This window comes from Gallus gallus, chromosome 2 (assembly GCF_016699485.2).
Source record: "Gallus gallus isolate bGalGal1 chromosome 2, bGalGal1.mat.broiler.GRCg7b, whole genome shotgun sequence".
In the NCBI taxonomy this organism is placed as follows: domain Eukaryota; kingdom Metazoa; phylum Chordata; class Aves; order Galliformes; family Phasianidae; genus Gallus; species Gallus gallus.
The window spans coordinates 141573290-141594671 of NC_052533.1; the positions used below are offsets into that span (position 1 = coordinate 141573290).

The window sequence follows — 21382 nt, forward strand, 5'->3', positions numbered from 1 at the left end:
TGGGGACATAGGGGTGCAGTAATTTGCCTCTACTGGGCTACTGGATTTGGCAATTTTAATATTCTCACAGAGGAAAGCAGATAACAAAGGAATTATCTGTATTTTCAAACTTCTGTTGAGATCAGAAGTACTCTGAAAGTATACAGAAGGAAGTGATCATAATACAAGATCAGAAAAAACAATTATTCCAGGGACAACTGTCTTCCACAGAAGTTAATTTTGAAAAGTTTTTGAATTATTATATAAACAGAAATATCTCCTGGGAAAAAATAAACTTTGTAAGTAGTGTTCAGTGCTCAAATGAAAGAAAGGTTGTTAATATAGCGCTATATTACAGGCAGCAGTTCCTGCCCTAAAACAAACTTGGATTTAATAAACGTGAGCTTACCATCAGCAGTATGAAGGAGTTTATGGCTCTTCAAAGTGCTTTTTGATTTGAACTTTTTCCCACACATATCACAAAGGTGTGTTTTCTCAGTGCTGTGACGATTCATATGCGCTTTCAAGTTACTCTTGCTGCGAGTGGCATACTCACAGAGAGAACATTTGAAGGGTTTGACACCTAAAAAGAAAAAATGCACTAGGAAACAAGCTGTATGTTTTGATGAGAGAGTGGACATTTCCTTGAGAGAAATACAGAAATTTCGAATTTTAAGAGCAATGCTAAAACATGGTCAATTTAAGAAATGTAACCTGTACAGTCTAAGTAAACGACACCGAGTTCTTGACAGTATCATATGATTTAACTCATTACGAGAATGGAGTGTTGGGGTGCTCATTTTAGAACTGAATACTTCTATATTAAATGCAACTTCTGAGATCAGTGAAGAAAATATGATTACTTTTGTATTGGTATGCTGACCCTGCACTTAAAAGCAGAATCCAACCCATCTAAATTTGAATCTAACTCACAACCAAATGTTTTTCTAACAGTCTTCTGATAACTAACATACTCTATTTATTGTAATAAAGAATGAAGAAACTTTTTTTAGGAGGATCGGTCCATTAGATATTTAATACATAAGCACAAGTTGAATGTGTAAAGTTGCATTTGATTGCTAATTAGCTTCAGACTTGCTAATGGCTTGCATAGTGGTACTTTTTTTCTGGTTAAGCCACATGCACTTACAATTCCACTTCTTTCAAATCGTCCAAAGCATCAGTATCTCATCTAGCAGAAAGTGTACTAGAACAAAGTAAATCTTTCAAAGAAAAGTTGGATATAACTGAACTAGCAGAGTAATTCAACAGTTTCATGAGGCTCTGACAGTTTTAGGTTGACACTCATGATCTTAAAACTAGATTTACAAGCATGAGGAATTACAACCTACTTTCAAGCAGACTTGATTGCATGCTTTGATTTTGGAGTAAATTCCTGTCCATTTCTCCCTGGTTACATGAAATGGGTACCAAGTTTTCTTGGCAGTATAAACTCTGTCTACAGAATACATGAGCAATTGTTCCAAGCCTTCGATTTTGAATTACCTAAACTCCTGAAGGATCCTAGAGAAAATAACTACTATAGTAAAAAGACAGATAAACTCAGAGTTAAAGCTTTCAAACACACAGTACTAGAATAAATGTCTGCATGGGCACAAACACTTTGGTAACAAAATATCAGTTCAGAAGTACCAAATTCCATTATTCTCTTTATGCAAATTTATGGAAAAAGAATCCAGAACAATGCTGAAAGGCCAAAGGCAATCTGCTCCATAGTTTACCATTTGAGTGGTCATATGAGCTGTCTTTTACTGGACAAAGGTTTTAAGTCAAAGGAATTTTCAAACTCTGTGCTAGCAGTAAAATGGAATTTCTTCCTGAGACACATAAATAAATATATATATGCATACCATATATATTTGTATATAATTATATATATACACACACACACGTAGAATGCTGATACACATACACATGCACATATAAGATCAGCAATGTCATGTGTTTTTTTCCATCACTGTTTAGGTCCATGTCAGCTAGCTGTCATGCTCAGCATGATGCAATTAAAACACACACAGAAGTTGTAAGTGCACATCAAAGCAGCAAGATTTCAGCTGTTTTACTAATAAATTCCTCTAACAAGTATTTTTGGACAAATCTGAAAGAGCAGTAGCTTTTCATAAGGAATTACTGAAAATTACTGGTTTTAAGAGACTGAATTTGAATTTAAATCGCTTCTCTCTTTTTTATAGAATAATTTTGGATGTATATGAATGAGGTCTAGAAAAAAATGGAATAAGAAGCTTATTAATTTTCTTTAACCTTTAGGCTGTCTATTCATGTTGAGAACATGTACTTTTTGGATGCATATGAATGAGGTATTGAAAAAATGGAATAAGAAGCTTATTAATTTTCTTTAACCTTTAGGCTGTCCATTTGTGTTGTGAAAATGTAATTTCATATGTGATTTAGAATCTATTAAACTAATTATATAAACATTGAGAGCTATTCTACTGTAGTTTAACTTTTTTTTTGATTCAGGTATAGCAGTAAATTTGAATTTCTTTTTATGTCAGTGAAGCTTGTGTGGAATAAGAAACTGATCATCTGCTCAAAAACTCAAAACCAGACTTTTACCTTCATGAGCCCAAATGTGACGCTGAAGATCTGACCCATTCTTCATAAAATAAAAATCACAGTAGGGACATTTCACAGCTCGTTTTCCAATAAGTCCTTTCAACTGAACTCTTCTGCCAAGAATCTCAGAAATGGTACTCATTGAAACCTCTGAGAGAAAAGTGATAGATAATAAAAACAAGAAGGGTATCAGGGAATTTGTTCTCTGTTACATAACTAATACTGAAGAACTAGATCCTGATCCACTACAGATTTTTCTAAGTTTTACCTTCCCTCCTGCCACTCAGATAGTACCTAAGCAATAAATACAGCACTTCTACCTCAGGGCCTTTTCCTTTAAAGCTTTTCATATGTTCTTACCTTTTTCTCTCAATCTGCATACTCAATAATCCCCACTATCTGGTTACAATAAATAAATTTTTATTTATTTAGTGGCATGTGCCACTGGCTTAAACACCATTTTCCAACTATGAACATTTCCAATAAACTAATTTAGTGCTTTTTTCTTCAATATTTTCAGGAGAGTTTCTTCAAAATTTCACCCCAGCTTTCCAGAGATGTCAAGGATCACAATACTTCACTTCAGTCATAACTATGACCTTAGAATGCCTGATAATCAGAAATTGAAGTGAAAAAACAGGCTTCTGGCATAAATGCATCTGGAAGACTTCTAAGGTCACCTGTTCCAAGTAGGGCCAATTTAGCAGGCTCAATTAAGTCTTGGGTCCCATCCAATCTTGTTTAAAGTACTCAAGAAAAAACACAGACAGGTCTGGACCCTCACATATTTTCCATCGTAGATTATTGATTCATGACTTCAGGCTTGTATGTCTGCTCAGTAGGGATCTATGAAAGTTGATGCCTCTCATGTCTCAGGACTATTAATACATTTTATATTAAATCAGATAAAAGCTGGGTAAAACCTGGTCAAAAGCTAGGTAATATTGAGATATGGGATGAGCCCTCCTTTACTGCTGAGTTCCCTAATCATTGGGCAAAAGGGCCAAGTTCTCTGTCTCTGGTTTAAAATACAGCTCTACAAAAATCTAAAGAGATTTTTGTCCTACTGACTTCATGGGACTAGAGTTCAACTCTATCCTCTGCAAAACTAGTAAAAGAAGGAGTATTATTTAACAACACATTTTATACTTGTGTGAAAATTGAAGCAATGAGAGCAGGGCATGCTGAATGATATAAAGAAAGGAAGGAGAAAAGAGCTACAGAAATAACATTCTAATGATAAATATGAAATAGTTTCAGTTTAAATTAATTTTTGATGTGTCTTTTTAAAATTCAATTCCTTTTAACAGTATTCATCTTTTTCTTTCATCTTTGTTCTTTCCCATTTACATTCTTAAAAACAATGGCAGTCATTCTATTCAGTAATTGACAATTTACAACAACACATTCCTTACATTTATTTGGCTTGTAATTAAGTATGTTGGAAGAATAAAGGATTTCCTCCTGCTTACAAGGACTGCATGTACAGTGCAAAGAATTGTGCATTACAGCTGCTCAATATATTAATGTAGTGTTGTTGTATAACTACTGCATAGGCATATCTTAGATGTATTTTGTTAGTACCATGGAGGTACAGCAGCAAAATACCAGATTTATTAGATAAGTAAGTTCTATTCACATATATGAATTAGAAATGAAGACATAAATAATAGGCTGTACATACATATATATTTTTAACCTTACTTCTATTATCATCAAGAGTTTAAAAGAATGCAGTTTCCCAAATCAAAAAATCATCCTATACTTTTAGAAGGAATCACATACAAAACAAACTGTTCATTGTATTTAAATTCCTGAGTTCAGCACAGAACAGCTCCAGAGTTAACTTGTATTTCTGGATTCCAGGCACAGCATACACAAATAATTCAGTAGTCAACGGACCAGTGCAGACCAATGGCAAGCTTTAAGGGCACAATGTATAGTGCATTGCTAATTCACAGACTACATTCTTTAGAGAGGCCACATATATTCCCTGGCTAAGGCAATACAAAAGCTTTACAGACACAGCTCTTGAACTTTAATTTCCATGCTTACTGAGTGACTTATCTACTGTCTACAGTATAGCACATAAGCCTTTCCTCATCTCAGCTTGGTGCACCAGATACATCCCATAACATATGACAAGCCCTCCACCAGGCACACTGTTGTAGAGTGGTCTGCAAATGAAGAGGTTTGGGAAAAGAGAGCTGAAGTGGAAGCTAGTCTGAACTTAGAGCAAAGGAAATTGTTAAAAACACGAGTCTAGCACTATCTAGTGGCAGTAGGAAGATAAGAAACTACTGCTTTACCTATTATGCTGTATTTCAGACAATGACTATGAAAGACATTTTAAACTTTTTTTCCCAAACTTAACTGGTATTTTCCTACTTAGTAACAAATTATATCAAGTGGTAAGCATCACTGTAAAATGAGCTGATTAAAGTATGTTAGCCTGTACAGTCAACTCCCATTATCCAAGTGGCAGTGAGTCATTCTATCTAATATCATACAAAAACTGATGCAGGAAATATTGCCATTGTGTTTGAACTGATAAATCAGGGCATTAGAAAGCAAATCTTAAAAGATTTTGACTGGATTGCAGTAGCTAGCTTGGATCCAGCTTAATTCTGGCCATAGAATATTACACCAGGTTCTAGTAACTGCCCTACTGCAGACTTCAGGTGGCCCTGGGGATAAAGCCTGGACACATCCTAACTGAGCAGGCCTAGAGTCAGCCCAGGGACCTCTGCATTCATGTGAATTTATCTACAAACAAAACAAACTACCAACAGACAAAATAATGTGCAATAAACTCACTTCTGTCAGTTAATGTATGGGCAATGGGAATTTTATGTCTAATGTGCTGTTACACAATATCTATGCGACTAATTCTGGACATGCTGATACTTAGTTTGAATTCACTAATGTCATCTTTTGGACAGAAATGAGTTTTTTGCTAGGTGAAGTCAGATGGCTTAGCACAATTACCTGACATACCTGGAACAATAACCTTTTCATTCTAAATTCTAACATCTGCAAACCCTATAATATCCTTAATCAAAACAAATTAAATTAGACATAGATTTTTTTCTTTGGAATGTAACCACATTATATTGCTCACTCTAAAGTTTATAGTTGAACGGTAATAGACTGAGAAAATTTCCCTGATTTTTTCTTACCAGGGTGGTTTATCTTGATGTGTGATTTTATAAGTCGATCTTCGGAAAATGACTTCTCACACACAGGACAGGAATAACTCTTCTTATCCTTAAGTGAGAAATAAGAAGAAAGAAAGAGACTGTATTTTAAGTCCACTGGTGTAATCACTATGTCATTATTCAGTAACACACAATTCTCAACAAAGTTAGAACCAAAAGTTCAGGGTTGTTTCATTTTCTGTTTGTTTGGTTTTGGTTTTTTTAATTTAGTAAATTCAGATATTTATGGCGAAATAAAAGAAAGAGAAATATGAAAGAATTCTAAGCACATCACTAATCCTCATGAATGTAGAGCTCCAAGTTAAAGTACATGAGAAAACGCACAACAAACGTAAGCGTTATCTTCTGCCTGACACTTTAGACAAATTAACAGACTAAACTTCCTTCAGAGATGCAAGACTATTCAGTTTTTTCAGCGATTTCACAGATTCTCAAATCTGAAACCTAAGGATCAGATTTCTGAAGACATCCACCAGTACATGTATCTATAATACTGCTTAATGGCCTGAAATTGAGCAGAAGAATTATCAATGACAGATGCCATTACTTATTCAAAGTCTCCATTTTGAACACTGTAAATATGCAGCATTATTACATGTTACCAATAAAGCATTATTCTACTATACTGACTTAAAGATTTCCAGATTTGTCTGGATTTTATCAGTGTTGCTGATGTTATAAAAGCTTTAACATCAACAAACAAGTTGAATTAAAGAGCTTTGATGCAATTTCTTTCGATATGCATTATTAGTGAGTTTTAGTGTTGTTCCAAAAGCAGCTAATTCCACATAAAAATGCAGGACTTTTCTCCCTTAACTGAAGAATTGCCCAATTTAAAATAATCTTTGCTGTTCATATAAATTGAAGAGATTGATCTTTCCAGAAGTACCTGCTCACACAGACCAGATGCTCAACCAAACGCATAGGTCATCTACACGCTGCTGCTCTGACCAGATTAAGGTATGAGAGAAGTATCAAAACAACAGAGTGAAGAAACTCTAGTTAGTTCTGACAACTAGGTAGATAACACATCTCCCACCAGGTAGTATATCTGGGAGTATATCCATGGGACATGATTGTAAAAGGTGAGTCGAAGCTACAGAGAAGATATTTTACTGGTTATTTCAGGAGGACGGAAAGCCTCTTGAAGAGTACAGAATGAAGATAACTGTTTCAAAGAGAAAACAATTCCTATGTTATGAAAGAGAAATGTGCAAGTAAAAGGAGAGTAAAAAATCCTGGACTCTACCAATTTCTCACCTGACACTAACAAGGAAATAGAGCAAAGAGGTAAGTACTGTCTATAGGCCGCAGTTATAAATGAACGTTCCTCTTAAAAGAAAAGCAAAACTGAAGGATGTTAGTCAGAAATTGTTATGGATCATCTCTAAGTATTTGCGGTATCTGAGGGAAAAAAAAAAACAACTGGCTGAAATAATAATAAATGATTTCGCGACAGTGGAATGTGGGATAGGAACTCTTGCAGTTAATATGGCAATAGCACAAGAGTAATTCTGATTGCACTTTCAGAAAGTCACCTGTGAGAAAAACTATGCTAAGGATGGGAGATAGCAGCTCCCAGAGGATTAACACCTTGAGTAAAGTATCTTACTAAGATAGAGTTGGGTCAGTCACCACTTGGAGCCCTGAGAACCTCATGTAAAGTGGGAACAGCAGAGGACACCAGCTAGTTTATGGAGAAAGAGATTCAAGAAGCCTGTGCAATGCTCACAAAGTGCCCTCAAGAAAAGAGCTGTTAATTCAAGGAATTAGTAGCTCTCAAATTATGTACCTATTATCTCTAAACCTGCTACCGATGATTTTGGTCTTCCACATAAATATTTTACCCAAATGAAAATTGATAAATTCAGTCTCATAAAAATAATTTCTCTTATAACTTTTATGATGTAATTATGGTAACTTTCTTGAAGTTACTCTTGAGGAGCAGCATGAAAGTAAAGGCATCAAGAATGTATTTTCCCACATGCATATGGAAAACAAAACAAAATCAATAAAGAAATAATCCAAACAGGTTTCTTCAAGTAGTGAGAAGGTTTTCTACACCAAGTTCTGTGGTAAATGATCTTCAAAAAAGTGTCTTTTGTAGAGTAGCAGGTTTCAATTCTGAGCAGAGTCCCAGAAAAGCTCCCCGCCCCCACACATCTCTAGCTCTGCTGATTGCTTTTCTCATAGGCAGTGACAGAGGCACTTGGAAGGACTTGCACTGAGGTTGTAGTAATACCTTCATCACATTCTCAGCATGCAAGTTTTCCTCTGCTATGAATAGAAGTTATTTATCCTCCACCTTATCAGACTGCCTGCCTTTTAGATGCCTTTGAGGGTTTCTGAGTGATGCAAACAGAAGCAAAGTATCAAGAAAGACAGATCTACCTTTGTTGGAAACCAGCTGCATAATCCAATCAACTACTTCAATTTCAAAGTCACATCCATACTTCCTGAGCTTCCTTAATCCCCCTATTAGCCAATTGAGAATATACAAGAAACTTAAAATAATTCCAAAGTAAACTTAGGTTTTTTTGATTGAAAGTACTGTTCACATCCCATAAATCAGAAATTAGTCAGGTTCATAAACATTCTTAAACCCAGTGAAAAAAGCAGTCTACTATTATCACAGAATTTTCTTGGTTTATGTTATCATTCATTGCAAATTTACAGAGGAATCACAGTTCCTTTCTCTCTATATAAACAAATCAAGATTGCGCTTAAAAAAGACTTCAATATCTATCTATACTATACCGCACAGGCCTTAAAGAGAATTCTGTTGCTCTGAGGTATGTGTTTCATGATAATTCAATGGGTAAATGTATACAGCCTTAAAAACAAAAATGAAACCCTTTGAATATGTAGCATTTAAAAAAAATGGACCACTCTAAAGTTCAATTAATTATTCAAGCAGTGCCAAACGCAATCAACGCTGCAAAACATCAGGAATGTAACCAGCCTACTCTCACATGATCTTAAATAAAGAGGCATTCTGATGATGCCAGGATCTTATCCTATGAAAATACACAGCGTACCATGTGATGATGCTATATATCAATATAAATTCATGGACCATAGCAGAAGTTCTGATGTTCATTTCAAAAGAGACTGTGTGAACTCCTGACTGCTTTGTAATTCATTTTATTAGCAGGGTAAAATTAAGACCACAGCCATTATAAAAATCATTCAATTCATACCATAGTAGACTAACGTGATATAGAAATCAACAGTACCCTCAGCTTCTCTATTAGCAGTGACATTATTTTATGAGCAGGAAATAAAAACAAAGCTCCACTAAATATCAGTACCCACTGGCAAAATTAAATAGACTACACTGGCTTAAAAATATTTTTCTGCCTTTACCACTCCTCTTTCTTACAAAGCTTTTCTGAAGCTAATGGTCAGCAGAATATTCTCCTGATGCTGGATGCACTGAGCTGCTGAGAAGAGACGTTTAGCATCATTTCCTCCCCATACTGCAGTATCTGATTGTCTCAACTCTTCCTGCTCTATTATATTAAACATATTGAAAAGAATACAAGATGTTACAGATGTGAAAAGTAATTTGTTAAGACAAAGATGCTTCTACACCAAAAATAATATGTACGTGTCAGAGCAGCAAAATAAAGAATAAAACTAAAAACAAAGGACTGAAAATCAAAGTACTGCACAGAAGTTGATGACTAAAGAAAGAGACAAATTACAGAAGGTGTCTATGATAGCATCACAGTAAGTTTTATTGACTTAAAACCAAATCAGAACACTGCGAAGAGCAAAGCAGCACACAGAGTCCTAAAATGACTTTCTCTGTATTTCTCTCCTCCCACACTGTTTTCTCTTTCCAGTATTTAAATCTTTATGCATTTTGATAGGTTGGTACTTGAACGTTTTTGTTCTTTTTGTTTTTTTCCATAGCTGATACACTTACTCTTTTATGTGGAAGAAAACTTATGATGAAGCTACCCATAGTCTTGCAAAGAGAAAACACTGTCAAGCATCTTCCACCAGCGTTACCAGATCCTCAAATAGAATTCCTGGAGCTACAGCTGCAGTGGGCTTGCAATCACAAGCCATCTTGTAATAAGGAATGAGCAACCTTGAACTCCTGTGCATCTGCCCTAATCTAAGAATATTGCTAGCAAAAGTTCTCAATTTGTTAATTACAAAAAAATTATTACTATTGTTCAATACTGTAGAGTAATAGAGAGATAATGCCCACTCCTGCACCTACTCAAATCAATAAAAATTTAAATACTAACATAAAACATACAATAGGGCTCCTGAGTTAAACTTGTAATGAGTGAATGAGTGAAGAAGTGTAGAAATCCTCATCACGCTTGTCATGATGCTCAAATCGAAATTTTCAAGATTCCTGAATTAAGCTGATGTCACTATTAAACTGCAACTTTGCTAAGCTGATCTGATGTACCCAGAAAGTAGTTACACACACATATAGAGGGAATTACTTAAAAAACTGTGAAAGGCTAGATAAACTTTATTACAGATCACAACGTGATAAGCAACTGCATGCAATACTTTTTATGCATTTTTCATGAAATAACTACTCAGAAAAATAAATGGCCAGCTGAAACTTCTTATGGAAGCCAGCACCAAGGAAAGCCCTTTTCCAACTGAGTGGCCAGTCAGACGTTTGGTTAATTCTCTCTCTGTCCATTACCTTGCATTCTTGACTACACAGTGGCAAATATCCCAGATGTAGAAGTATCACAGCCAGACCAGTAGTGTGAAAGTGACACTCCTCAGGAGAGGGAAATGAGCAACAAGAGCACAAGTATCTCACTTGTGACCCAAAGCTCTAATTACACTGTTATTAAGGTTAGTGGCATAATGACATTTCTGAGCATCCTTCCAAATAATAATTTTTTGCATCCAGAGACATACATGAAATATAGGTAGGTGTGCTGGATCCAAACTGCAATTCTGGATCGGAACTCCCAACGTGCTTATCTTGGAATATCACTTCTACATTTATAATAGTTTCAAACACAAACTTCTCTGTGGTGTCTATCGGTGCAGAGCAAATGATGGATTCCATACACTCAATGATAGGGATGAGCACAAAGTTGCTTTTTAATAATCATCACTTATCCTGTTCACCAAATAAGACAGGAATCCAGCTGAAAAGCAGCCAGGAACAATCTAATGAAATACGTGCACTTGTATAAGGAACTGAGATTTTCATCTTGGCTATCACTGGGGAACTTTTAACATTAATATTTATTAAGTATTAATTTTGCAAATGGAAACTAACATTAAAGTAGCTTTCTGTATTCGTCTGTGCCTACTTTTTTTAAAGTACTGTATTTTGGATGAGCAGCCCTGTTTACTGAAGGTATGCATTAAGTAAATACATCAAGCAGCGGGCAAAAGGACCAATAAGAGCACTGCCAAGGTTAGTTACTGAGTAAATGCTAACAAATGATTTTTTCAATTCATTTAAATACTCAAATAGATTTTGCAGTAAGCACCGCTAAGCATAATTTTGAAAGAGCTCCCTTTCACAATTGTTTTAATTATGAAATGCATTTTCTCAGTTCCATTTAGTGTCATGAAAATGATCCTCCTGGTGGGAGCTGGCAGATATTTACTGCACTGGAAAAAAAAGCACAAGGACACAAAAATCTAATTTTAGGCTCTTCTTTTAACGTAGTCTCAGACATCATTTACACAGATTTTTCCCATCAGGTGCACATTATAAACTTAATAAACACAAATGCAGCCTGAAAAATATCTGTTTCATGAGTTTTTCATATAATTTATAATAAATTCAGATTGATTAAAATATCAACAATATTGTGGGATAAAGAGGAAAATAAACCTTTATTTTTTTTATGTCACCTACGGTTTGTTTGGTTGTTTGTGGCTTTTTTTTTTCTGGTTGTTTTTTTTTTTTTAAAGCTGTCCCGCAGCTCCAGAAGGCTATTACTTAATCAGAGTAAAAATACCTTTAAAACAACTTCAGCTGTTGGAAACATTTGCCAAGAGACTACCCGCAAAGTGCAGAAGATGACCTGAAAACATTAGGCTGATATGTAAACATCTTTTTAAAGCAGCTATGCTACTTTAGTAGCTAGAAATTGTCCACATCTGGGGAAAAATTACCACAAATGCTTAATTCAAACATTACAGTTCACTTAAAAAAATGGAACGCACCACCAACACTTATCACAGCAGTTTAAGCAAGTTGTGATATTATTTTCTCATGTGATTAGGAGAAACATGCCTGTAAAGTGGTGCATTCTACATTATTCATGTGATAATATTAAATCAGAGAAATATCACCAAGCAGTGTTTTAGAGAAGGAGGATTCCCAGTCCAGCATGCAGTCCCTAACATAGTCTCAAAGAAAGCATGCAACAGAGCACTTAAAACCAGAGCTGTTCTATCTCTTCTAATGCAAAAAAGCAACTGCAATGGGCACTCAGGGCTGGAAGGTTTACTGTGTAAGATGGAAGACTTTAAGATCCGAATTCTTCATCTTTGTAACCATCATAGAAAATTGTGATTGGTCAAACAGATAGGCTGCAACTAGTTAGAGCTATTGCAAAACAATATTAATAAAAAAGCTTTTCAGCAATTTAAACTAGTCTGTAATATTTAAGAGAGAAATAAATATTAATTTTACCACAAACATCTCTCCACGAAGGAAGGGATTCAATTCGAAGGAATGAAGTAAACAACAGTACCAGATGGCATTTCAGTCTTTCAGGACTCAAAGAATCTGAGAATATTGGGAAAACTGAAGGGAGAAAGTGGATACCAACATACTCTGTGGGAAGCTACAGTAAGAGTGATCAAACTCAGTGAAGTGGTGGAGTCACCATCCCTGGTGGTTTTCAAGAAAAGGGTAGATGTGGCACTAAGGGACATGGTTTAGTGAGCATGGTGGTGATGGGCTGAAGGTTGGACAAAATGATCTTAGTAGTCTTCTCCAACCAAAGTGATTCTATGATTCTAAATATATATACTTGCTATAGCTCTTGTAACCAGCTCATCTAAGACTTCTCAGGCAGAGAGAAGTGCTCATGTGCTCAGGTTAGAGCTCTTGTTTCTTAAAGCACTGCCACATGATTCTAAATACCAAGGAGATGACACTGAATTGAGATAAACATACTACTTGACTTGTTACATTTCGTTACTTACCAGCTCAGAGTGAACTTTAAGATGTGCCTGGAGCTTGTATTTATCTGGAGTAGAGTAGTCACAATGTTCTGTAGGACATTTCAGCAAAATATTGCTGTGTTTCTGAATGACGTGACGCTTAAGGCAGTTTTTGGTGATGGAAGAGTAACTGCACTGGGAGCAATAATACAAATGTTCTCGAGTGTGCGTTCGAACATGCATGTCATAATGCACTTGGTACCAAAATAACTTGCCTGAAAATAAAATCAGACATGGAGAAAGTGATTTCTAAGCAATTGTTAATGAAAATTCCAATGCATGCCCAATTTTCTTTTACGACAAAGCATGCCGTTTGAATTGTGTCCCTTCTGGCTGCAACAACCAAAAACCCTTATCTATTAAGAGTCTTAAGAGTCTATTAACAAAAATGTTTACCTAAACACTTTTGTCTAAAAAGGTTGTGTCATATGTCCTGAAATAGCTTAACAAGTGCAACTTCATTACCTATAAATGATCTTTTTGCTAATGAGTAAGCCCTTTACATCTCTTCTCCTATACAAAGACTCTGAATTCAGCTGTTCAGTAAAAGAGATTATCAGAAATCCTTTTTGGTACTTCCTTTCATGTTATTCCTTCCTAAAAGTTCTTTTGACACAATGGCACCAAAAAAAGAAAAATGCATACAGATAAAACATGTTACAGTGTTTAAGAGTGACAATTTAAAAAACAAAAACTTTTACTCCTTTCCCTTCTCAAAAAGAGAGACTATAAGAAAAATCCCAATTATTTCATTCCAGCTGTGTCAGCTAAACAATTTGCAGTTAGGATAAATGGGGATGCATAGTCTTCTCACTTCAATAAATACAAAAATCAATTAAAATCAGTACAGTGCTGATCTTAAAGCACATAATGAAAATTTTCACTGTCAGAGAAATGGTTTAAAAAAATATATCAGCACTGTTTATTTAACTATTTATTAAACAACAACGATTAATTATTTAATTATGTACTTATTGTACATAATTTGTATGATTGTACATCTTCCCACACTTTGCAATGAAGACTGAACTTTACACTAAGACAATAATGAAGCTTCAGTCCTAAAGCACAGACTGGCTAATGATCATCACAGACACCTATGTCTGTTCTGCTTGGCCCCAGTAAAACTTCTGAGGTAGGATAAGGCAGACAGGCAAAAAGAATCTGTCCAGTTCTATCAAACTTCAAATCATCAGAAAACTGACCAGGACAGAGCTCTGTTTTACTGCATTCCATGACTGTTTTATGAGGAGATTTGAATCATTTCATTTTGTTTATACAGCTGAGGGTAAACTACCCTAAACTCCACAGTCTATACTGAACTAAAAAATAAGTACTGATGTAAAGATACACAAATTTACCAAAAACTATACACTAGAGAAGTAGGAAGCAGATGGCCCATCATATAACATTAAAAAAAAAAAAAAGAGAAAAGGAAACAAACCCCCCCACATCTTCATACTGCTTCTTACCACAATATTCACACTCCAAATCTCCATAAACCTTCCTTATCCTCTCACACAACTCTGTGTTCATTTGTCTCTTCTGTAAGCTATCCAAGATCTGCATAAAGGCAACAGCTCCACTCCGATTATCTGATTTATCTGCATTAGAAGAAGCTGCCTGTGGACTGACGGCTGCATTAGCATCTGGTGCTAGCAAAGGGTCAGTTGTTCCTGTTGAGTTCAGAACTGACGGATTGCTTGTTTCTGACTCACTAGAAGCAACAGACTGATTTTTCTCTTCAGAACCTGAAAGATCCTCAGTCACTGCATTGTTTTGACTCACATTTAAACTTGCATCCTCAGTGAGCAAAAGCTGAGTTTCTTCACCCTGTTCATTTACAGAACTGCAATGACTAGATTCCTCTCCATTTGCAGCAGAATCTTTTAACTCATCAGGAGCAGAGGTGCCATTTTTCAGTAGAAAGCAATCTGACATTACACAGGATTGAATGTTTGTGACTGCTGTGTCTGTTGATGCCTCACAGACAGTCTCTCTTGCATTCTCTACCAGAGGATTTTCACATTCCAAGGAAGGAATGGTATTAGTTTTTAAGTCACCATTATGCTGATCATTATGGTTCACATCTGCAGCTATTGATTCATCTGCGCAAGTAGATGGTGTGTTAACAGGATTAGTACTCATGATAGTCAATTCATCTGCAGTTTGCGATAGCTGTTCACCAAGTGCTTCCGGCTGTATATCACCTCCTGGCTCAAGCAGGCAGAAACTTTGGTTGATGGAACTGTTAAAAACAGAAGTTTCCTGCAGATCTGCATGTACTTCTTTGATGTGAGCACGGAGTCTTACAGAACTGACAAATTTCATCAGGCACACAGAACACACATAGACAAAGGGGTGTTTGCGAACATGAAGCTCAAGAGCTTGGTATTTAGTGGCTCCATGACCACAGAGCTCACAAGCAAAGGGCCTTTCATCACCATGGACAAGCATGTGACGGTCTCGATCGAGTTCATTTTTAAATTTGCGTTCACAAATATGGCAGTCATAAAGAAGCTGTCTTTTGCCCTCTCGTGTCATCAAGCGAAGCTCGTCAAAAACATCTTTCACCTTCTTATCTTGAAGGTCATGTGTTTCCTTGATATGCTTGATCAAATTTTTAACATCTGAGTATTTCTTTTTGCAGAAGCGACAATGTTGTTTAATTTTCTTGTGAACTCTTTCAATATGGACTTTTAGATGGCCTTTGCTGAGACATGTGAACGTACAATAGTCACAGCTAAATTTCTCTCCTGTATGTTTCCGCATGTGAACATTAAGGTTGGCTTTGATTGCACTGGCATAATTGCAGTATGAACACTTGTATGGTTTTTCATTTGTGTGAATCCTCAAATGTGCTTGGAGGGAGTGTTTAAATTTGAACACCTTGTTGCAGTATTCACAAGTAAAGATTTTCAGCTGAGTTGGACCCAACCTAAAAAGAAACAGAAATGGCTGTATTTAAAATAGTGAAACTTGGTATCAAATATTTCATAGATATTCATAGCAGACACAAATAATTACCTTTATTTATTATAAAGGCATGCTCTTTATTGGCTTTTTAAATTCTACAACCTATGCACAGAGTATTTTTAGCTGTTCCTTTATTGAAAAGCCTCAGAAAATACGAATGCAAAGCTTCCCTACTGATTTTAATGAAAATCATTTTGTATGAACGTAAGGATAAATACTCCAAAATCACCTGCTTGATTTCATTGTCTGTTCATATGGAGTCTGTTGAATTGCATATTCTTGATATCCTCTTCGTTGTGATGGGTCTTGAACCACTGTTTCTGGAGTAGTGGGTTCACTTTCTTGGGGTGCAGCCTCAACTGGAACAATTTTTGTGGCTCCTAAAAGAAAGAACAAAAAATGTTTGTTAACAATACTTGACTAAATTCTGCATTATCTATAATTCATGAGTGTAAATCACTGAATGCTTTAGGTTGGAAGGGACATTTAACAATCATCTACTTCCAACCCCACTTCCATTACATCAGGTTGCCCAAAGCCCCACCCAACCTGGATTTGAACACTTCCAGGGATGGGCCATATACAGGTTCTCTGGGCAACCTGTTTCAGTTCCTCACCACCCTCACAGGAAAGAATTTCTTCCTCATGACTAATCTATATATAACTTTTTTAAAATTTGTCCTACTGCTGCACTGCCTGATAAATAAAACATTAAACTCAGTAATCATTAGTTCAACTATTTCAGTTTCTATTTTTAAAATCATATGCATATAATGACAGGTACATGTGCATAGAATGATGGGTACAATTCCAGAAGATATCAGTACTCACACCAAACATCTGCTTAAATTACATGACAGAATTATTGGTTTTGCAGAATTATAGAAGTGCTTGGTGCCTATTACTGTGAGATCCCATATCCAATTACTTCTACCTTTAAAAAACTAAGTTTTCAAAACCTCAATCTAATTTTTCAGTTTCTGTCTCATAATACTACTGAAAACTTCCACTGAGCTGCTGAATCAATTTCACAAATGAGGCTGGGGAAAAAGACACTGTTTTGTCTATATTTGAAAGTCCAGGCATGATTTCCTTGAACAAATTTGTATTGCTTATGTTTTGGGACCTACTGCCATCCACTCAGAACAAAAGAATACATGCCATGTGCACTTCTAAGTCTCCATTAAAAGCAGAAGTAAAAGGGCTTCGTTTAATGCAAACAAGATCAGATACTATCCCACAGAGCTTTCACTAAAAGAGGCAAAAATAAGTGCATTTTGAGATGTGACTGAGATTTTTTTAACTAAGTCTTCTTTTTTTTTTTTTCTTTTTCCCTCCCTAAACAATTGGATGGAAAATATTCAGTGTCAAGCATCCACATTTAGCACTGAAGATAATCACATAAATATTAATTTATGGTGCTAAGAGAAATGTCAAGTATATCAAACCAAGCATTCATTATTGATTGATCCCCTCCTTTTTAATTTCATAGTCCAACTGTAATTCATCTACCCATGTGTTAAATGAGAATATTACTAAGTTTATAAGTGGTAATATGTATAGTTATTAATTTATTAACACGTATATTACAAATATATACGTATATATTTGTGAAATCCTCATATTCAACTAACAAGCACTTTAGAAAAACATCCGAAGATAACAAAAATTGATTCCAGGGCTGATACTGAAAAACAAACAGTAAGCAAGGGATCATACACTGAGTATCAAAGAGAATACAATTCATTAAATATGTAGTAATAGATGGCAATCATAGCCCCTAGGAAAAAAATATTGCTGGACCTGTAAATAAAGACTGTTCTATGATATACGGATGACAGAGAAGCAAGCAAAGTTGCACATGAAAATATCTTTGAATTAAAAAATGAACTAAACAACTTCATGTAAAACTGAAATTCATTACATTTCACTTTATTTCCTTTTTCCTGGATAGTACATTAGTATTTAATCTCATTTTAATGTACCTAAATAGAAGCCATGTAAGATTTAAAAAAAAAAAAAACAGTACAGTACACTTCTGTGACAGAGAAGTTTACAGTACGAACCAAAATAATTTCACAAAGACATGCCAGCCTAGAAAGACATAATCAATACATTTAATATACGTTTACAGCAAGAATATAAGTATTTATAAAATGAAACACATGAATAAAAAGCAAAAACATTCAAAGAATGATATGAATTGCTCCTTTAATAACAGAATGAAAGTAAAATCCTTCTTGTTCCATCTAGAGAGAAATTATCTACCCAGGTAAAAAGTTGATTTCCCTCTTGTTTATAAAATCCCCTTAAATACTGGAAGGCCGCAATGAGGTCGCCCCACAGCCTTCTCTTTTCCAGGTTGAACAAGCCCAACTTCATCAGCCTGTCTTATAGTAGAGGCGCTCCAGCCCTCTGATCATCTTCATGATCCTCCTCTGGACCCACTCCAAACATCCCGCATCTTTCCTGTATTGGGGGCCCCACACTTGGATTCAGTACTCCAGATGGGGCAGAGTAAAGAGGGACAATCACCTCCCTCTCCCTGCTGGCCAACCCCTCTTCTGATGGGGCCCAGGATACCATTAGCCTTCCAGGCTGCAAGCACACACTGCCAGCTCATGTTAAGTTTTTCATCAATCAGGACCCTAAGTCTTTCTCAGCAGGGCTACTCTCAAGGAGTTTTTCTTCCTAGTTTATATACATATCTGGGATTACCCTGACTCAAGTGCAAAAAGCTTGCACTTTGCTTTGTTGAACATCATTAGGTTCACAAGAGCACATCTTTTGAGTTTCTCAAGGTCCCTCTGGATGGCATCCCTTCCTTCTGCTGTATCAACCGCACCACTCAGCTTGGTGTCATCAGCAAACTTGCTGAGGGCGCACTCAATCCCATCATCTATGTCATTTATAAAGATGTTATGGAGTACTGGTCCCAAGATGGATCCCCTGGGGGGACACTGCTCATTACGGGCCTCCACCTGAACACAGAACCATTGACCACAATCATAACCAGAATTTAAAAATGCTGAAAATATCTTCTAAGCTTTCAGCATTTGTAAATTCTGGATGATAATTCATAACTGCTGCAATAGCAATTACCTTTTTATCGTATATATTCTACCTGGGACTTTCCAAATCAGTAAGATTACTAATTGTCAATCAAATAAATGAGAAGATATTCAAAAACAGCTGCAAAGCCAAATTTGACTGTCATTCTCTTTAATTCGTTACAGGCTTTTGAATGAAACTTACTGTGCACAAACTGCTCCCAAGCTGAAGTTATTTTTAATATTCTGTGTAATTTAAAAAGCATAAAAAGAAGAAAACAGAAACTTCATGTTTAAATAAAAAATTACCAGGTAGTAATTAAGGCAACAAACATCCCTAAATATTAATTTCCTTTCTGTCTTCACATGCTTTGTATATTATTTTTATTGTCTGTATTTACCTCATTAGGCTAGTTTCCTAAGAAAATGGGGATAGCATCTTGAAAGCACCATCTATCATGTCTTTTCTTTCCCTCTTGAAAAAATTGCTTACTAACCAACAGAAAGGTAGAGTTCTCAAAGATCAAAGTTGTTATGATGTTCATAAAATTTAGCACCTGGATAGAGAAGACCCAAATTACAGCTCTTCCCCAAAAGTTCTGTTTGGCGATTGTTCATGTATAAATCCAGTAAGCAACACCTACATGAGTCCCTTAACCAACCATCACACGTTCCCCTTTGGACAAAGCAACAGGAGATATAAAAGGGAGCCTTCCATGTAGCAGTGAGGGGAATGGGGCCAGGATGAAAGGAAAAGCTGAATGCGGTGGGAAAGATGCAAAATAGCTGGCAGAGTCAGTGGGGAAAATGAGTGCTCAGCAACAGACAGGAAAGACTTCAAGGTCACATCCAACAGTACGATCGGGTCTGTGGTTAGTTAAAATACAGGTATTTTCCAACCCACAACATTAAAATAAATAAATACATTCTAATTGTTCTGAGATCTGAAAGCAAAACAACTATTCAGAACTGTTAGAAACAGTGAAGAGAACAAAAAGGTACAAAGCTGAAAATAATACACAAAACTTCTAAAAAGGCATTTTGTCATTCAGGTAAATACCAGGTTTATATCAACAGGCAAAGAGAAGTTTAAGTTTGAAATTATTTCAAAATCCTTCAATGCAAAGGCTCTACACAAAGTTACAGATGAAGAATCTTTAACTACTGAATAGAAACTTCATTTGATTTTGAAATGTACATTTTCTATCAATCTATTTGTAAACATAAGTATTAAGTTGTATATACATTGAGCTGTTTTCATAATCAAATTTGTATTTATCATAAATATATAAAGAGTCAAGAGCTGAAGTAAAGATATGATCAGAGAAAAATATATTTTTTTCCTTGTTCAATGATATTTTTCCTTTCTCCTTTGAAACCCCTCACAGACTCAACATAACTCATGTTAATGCAGATAAATACATTCAGGTCCACAAAGTCCTTTCCCAGCATCTGTGTCACCTATAAAAAAGCGTAACAGTAGCTCTAAAATGATCCAGCTGCCAGACACAGAGATTCTGTATCAAAATGACCAAATAAATGACTAAAATAACTAAAAAATGACTAAATACTTGAATTTGCAGTTAGCATGTACCCTAAGCATTACAGTCTTAGACTAATTGCTCTTTTATATGGTGCCAACATGAACAGAAACACATTTGATTAACTAATTGGTGATTCTGAATACCTGGAATAGCTTCATGGGCTGTCAAAACCACACTTATTATAGGATTTTTAGCTCCTGGAACCTGTTCAGTCTCCTTAGTTGATGGAGTTTTCTCTGTTTTCTGTACTCTGGGCCTCTTTGGAGTTTTTTCTCGCTCATCTTCCTTCCTGTCAAGGTCAACGTCAGAATCATTACCTAAAGAGCAAACATCAAAGAAAATATATATATAACTACATACAAAAGAAATGTAGGTAATAGTTATGAACACTACAGAAAAGTTAGAAGAAAACAAATGCTGCATAGAAAATACTGCATGTTATTTAAACAAGGTGTGCTGCATGAATCCCTAGAGGGAATTTTTTTTTTCCTTTCATTAATAAAAACAGTGTGATACTTATACAAATAAAGAAAGTAGAAAAAACTCATAATAAAAATTAGACTCCCAGAAACATTTCTGTTCCTAAATTGTCTTAATATTATTGTGGATTTTTGTGGAAATTCTACAAACCTGAAACAATTTCTTATGATTTCATTAAAGAACAAATTATTTTTCTTCTTGAAGTCAAGTTCCAGTGACTTCAGGATTATTTATCCTTGTACTTGATTCACTACCCATCATATTTAATGGAAAATGTTCCTACAATCTCTTTGGGTTAGGCTTTTCCCCCCAACCATTACACTGAATCAACACACAGAAGCATACTTTTCTT

At 35.5% G+C, this 21382-nt stretch overlaps 1 protein-coding gene across 4 annotated transcripts in view; it reads right to left on the reverse strand.

The window, feature by feature from the left end:
• Nucleotides 1–21382, reverse strand: part of ZFAT (zinc finger and AT-hook domain containing) — an 86208-nt gene that overhangs the window by 35324 nt on the left and 29502 nt on the right. For all 4 annotated transcript variants that reach the window (XR_005857249.2, XM_004940050.5, XM_040695411.2 and 1 more), the window contains exons 4-10: nucleotides 20694–20867; nucleotides 16186–16336; nucleotides 14453–15918; nucleotides 12963–13195; nucleotides 5757–5844; nucleotides 2578–2727; nucleotides 389–562 (exon numbers count right to left, since the gene is read on the reverse strand). Coding sequence is in view for 3 of the 4 variants with exons in the window: in XM_004940050.5 (XP_004940107.1) it covers nucleotides 389–562; nucleotides 2578–2727; nucleotides 5757–5844; nucleotides 12963–13195; nucleotides 14453–15918; nucleotides 16186–16336; nucleotides 20694–20867 (2436 nt within the window). In the remaining variant the exon portion in view is untranslated. The remainder of the gene's footprint in view (nucleotides 1–388; nucleotides 563–2577; nucleotides 2728–5756; nucleotides 5845–12962; nucleotides 13196–14452; nucleotides 15919–16185; nucleotides 16337–20693; nucleotides 20868–21382) is intronic.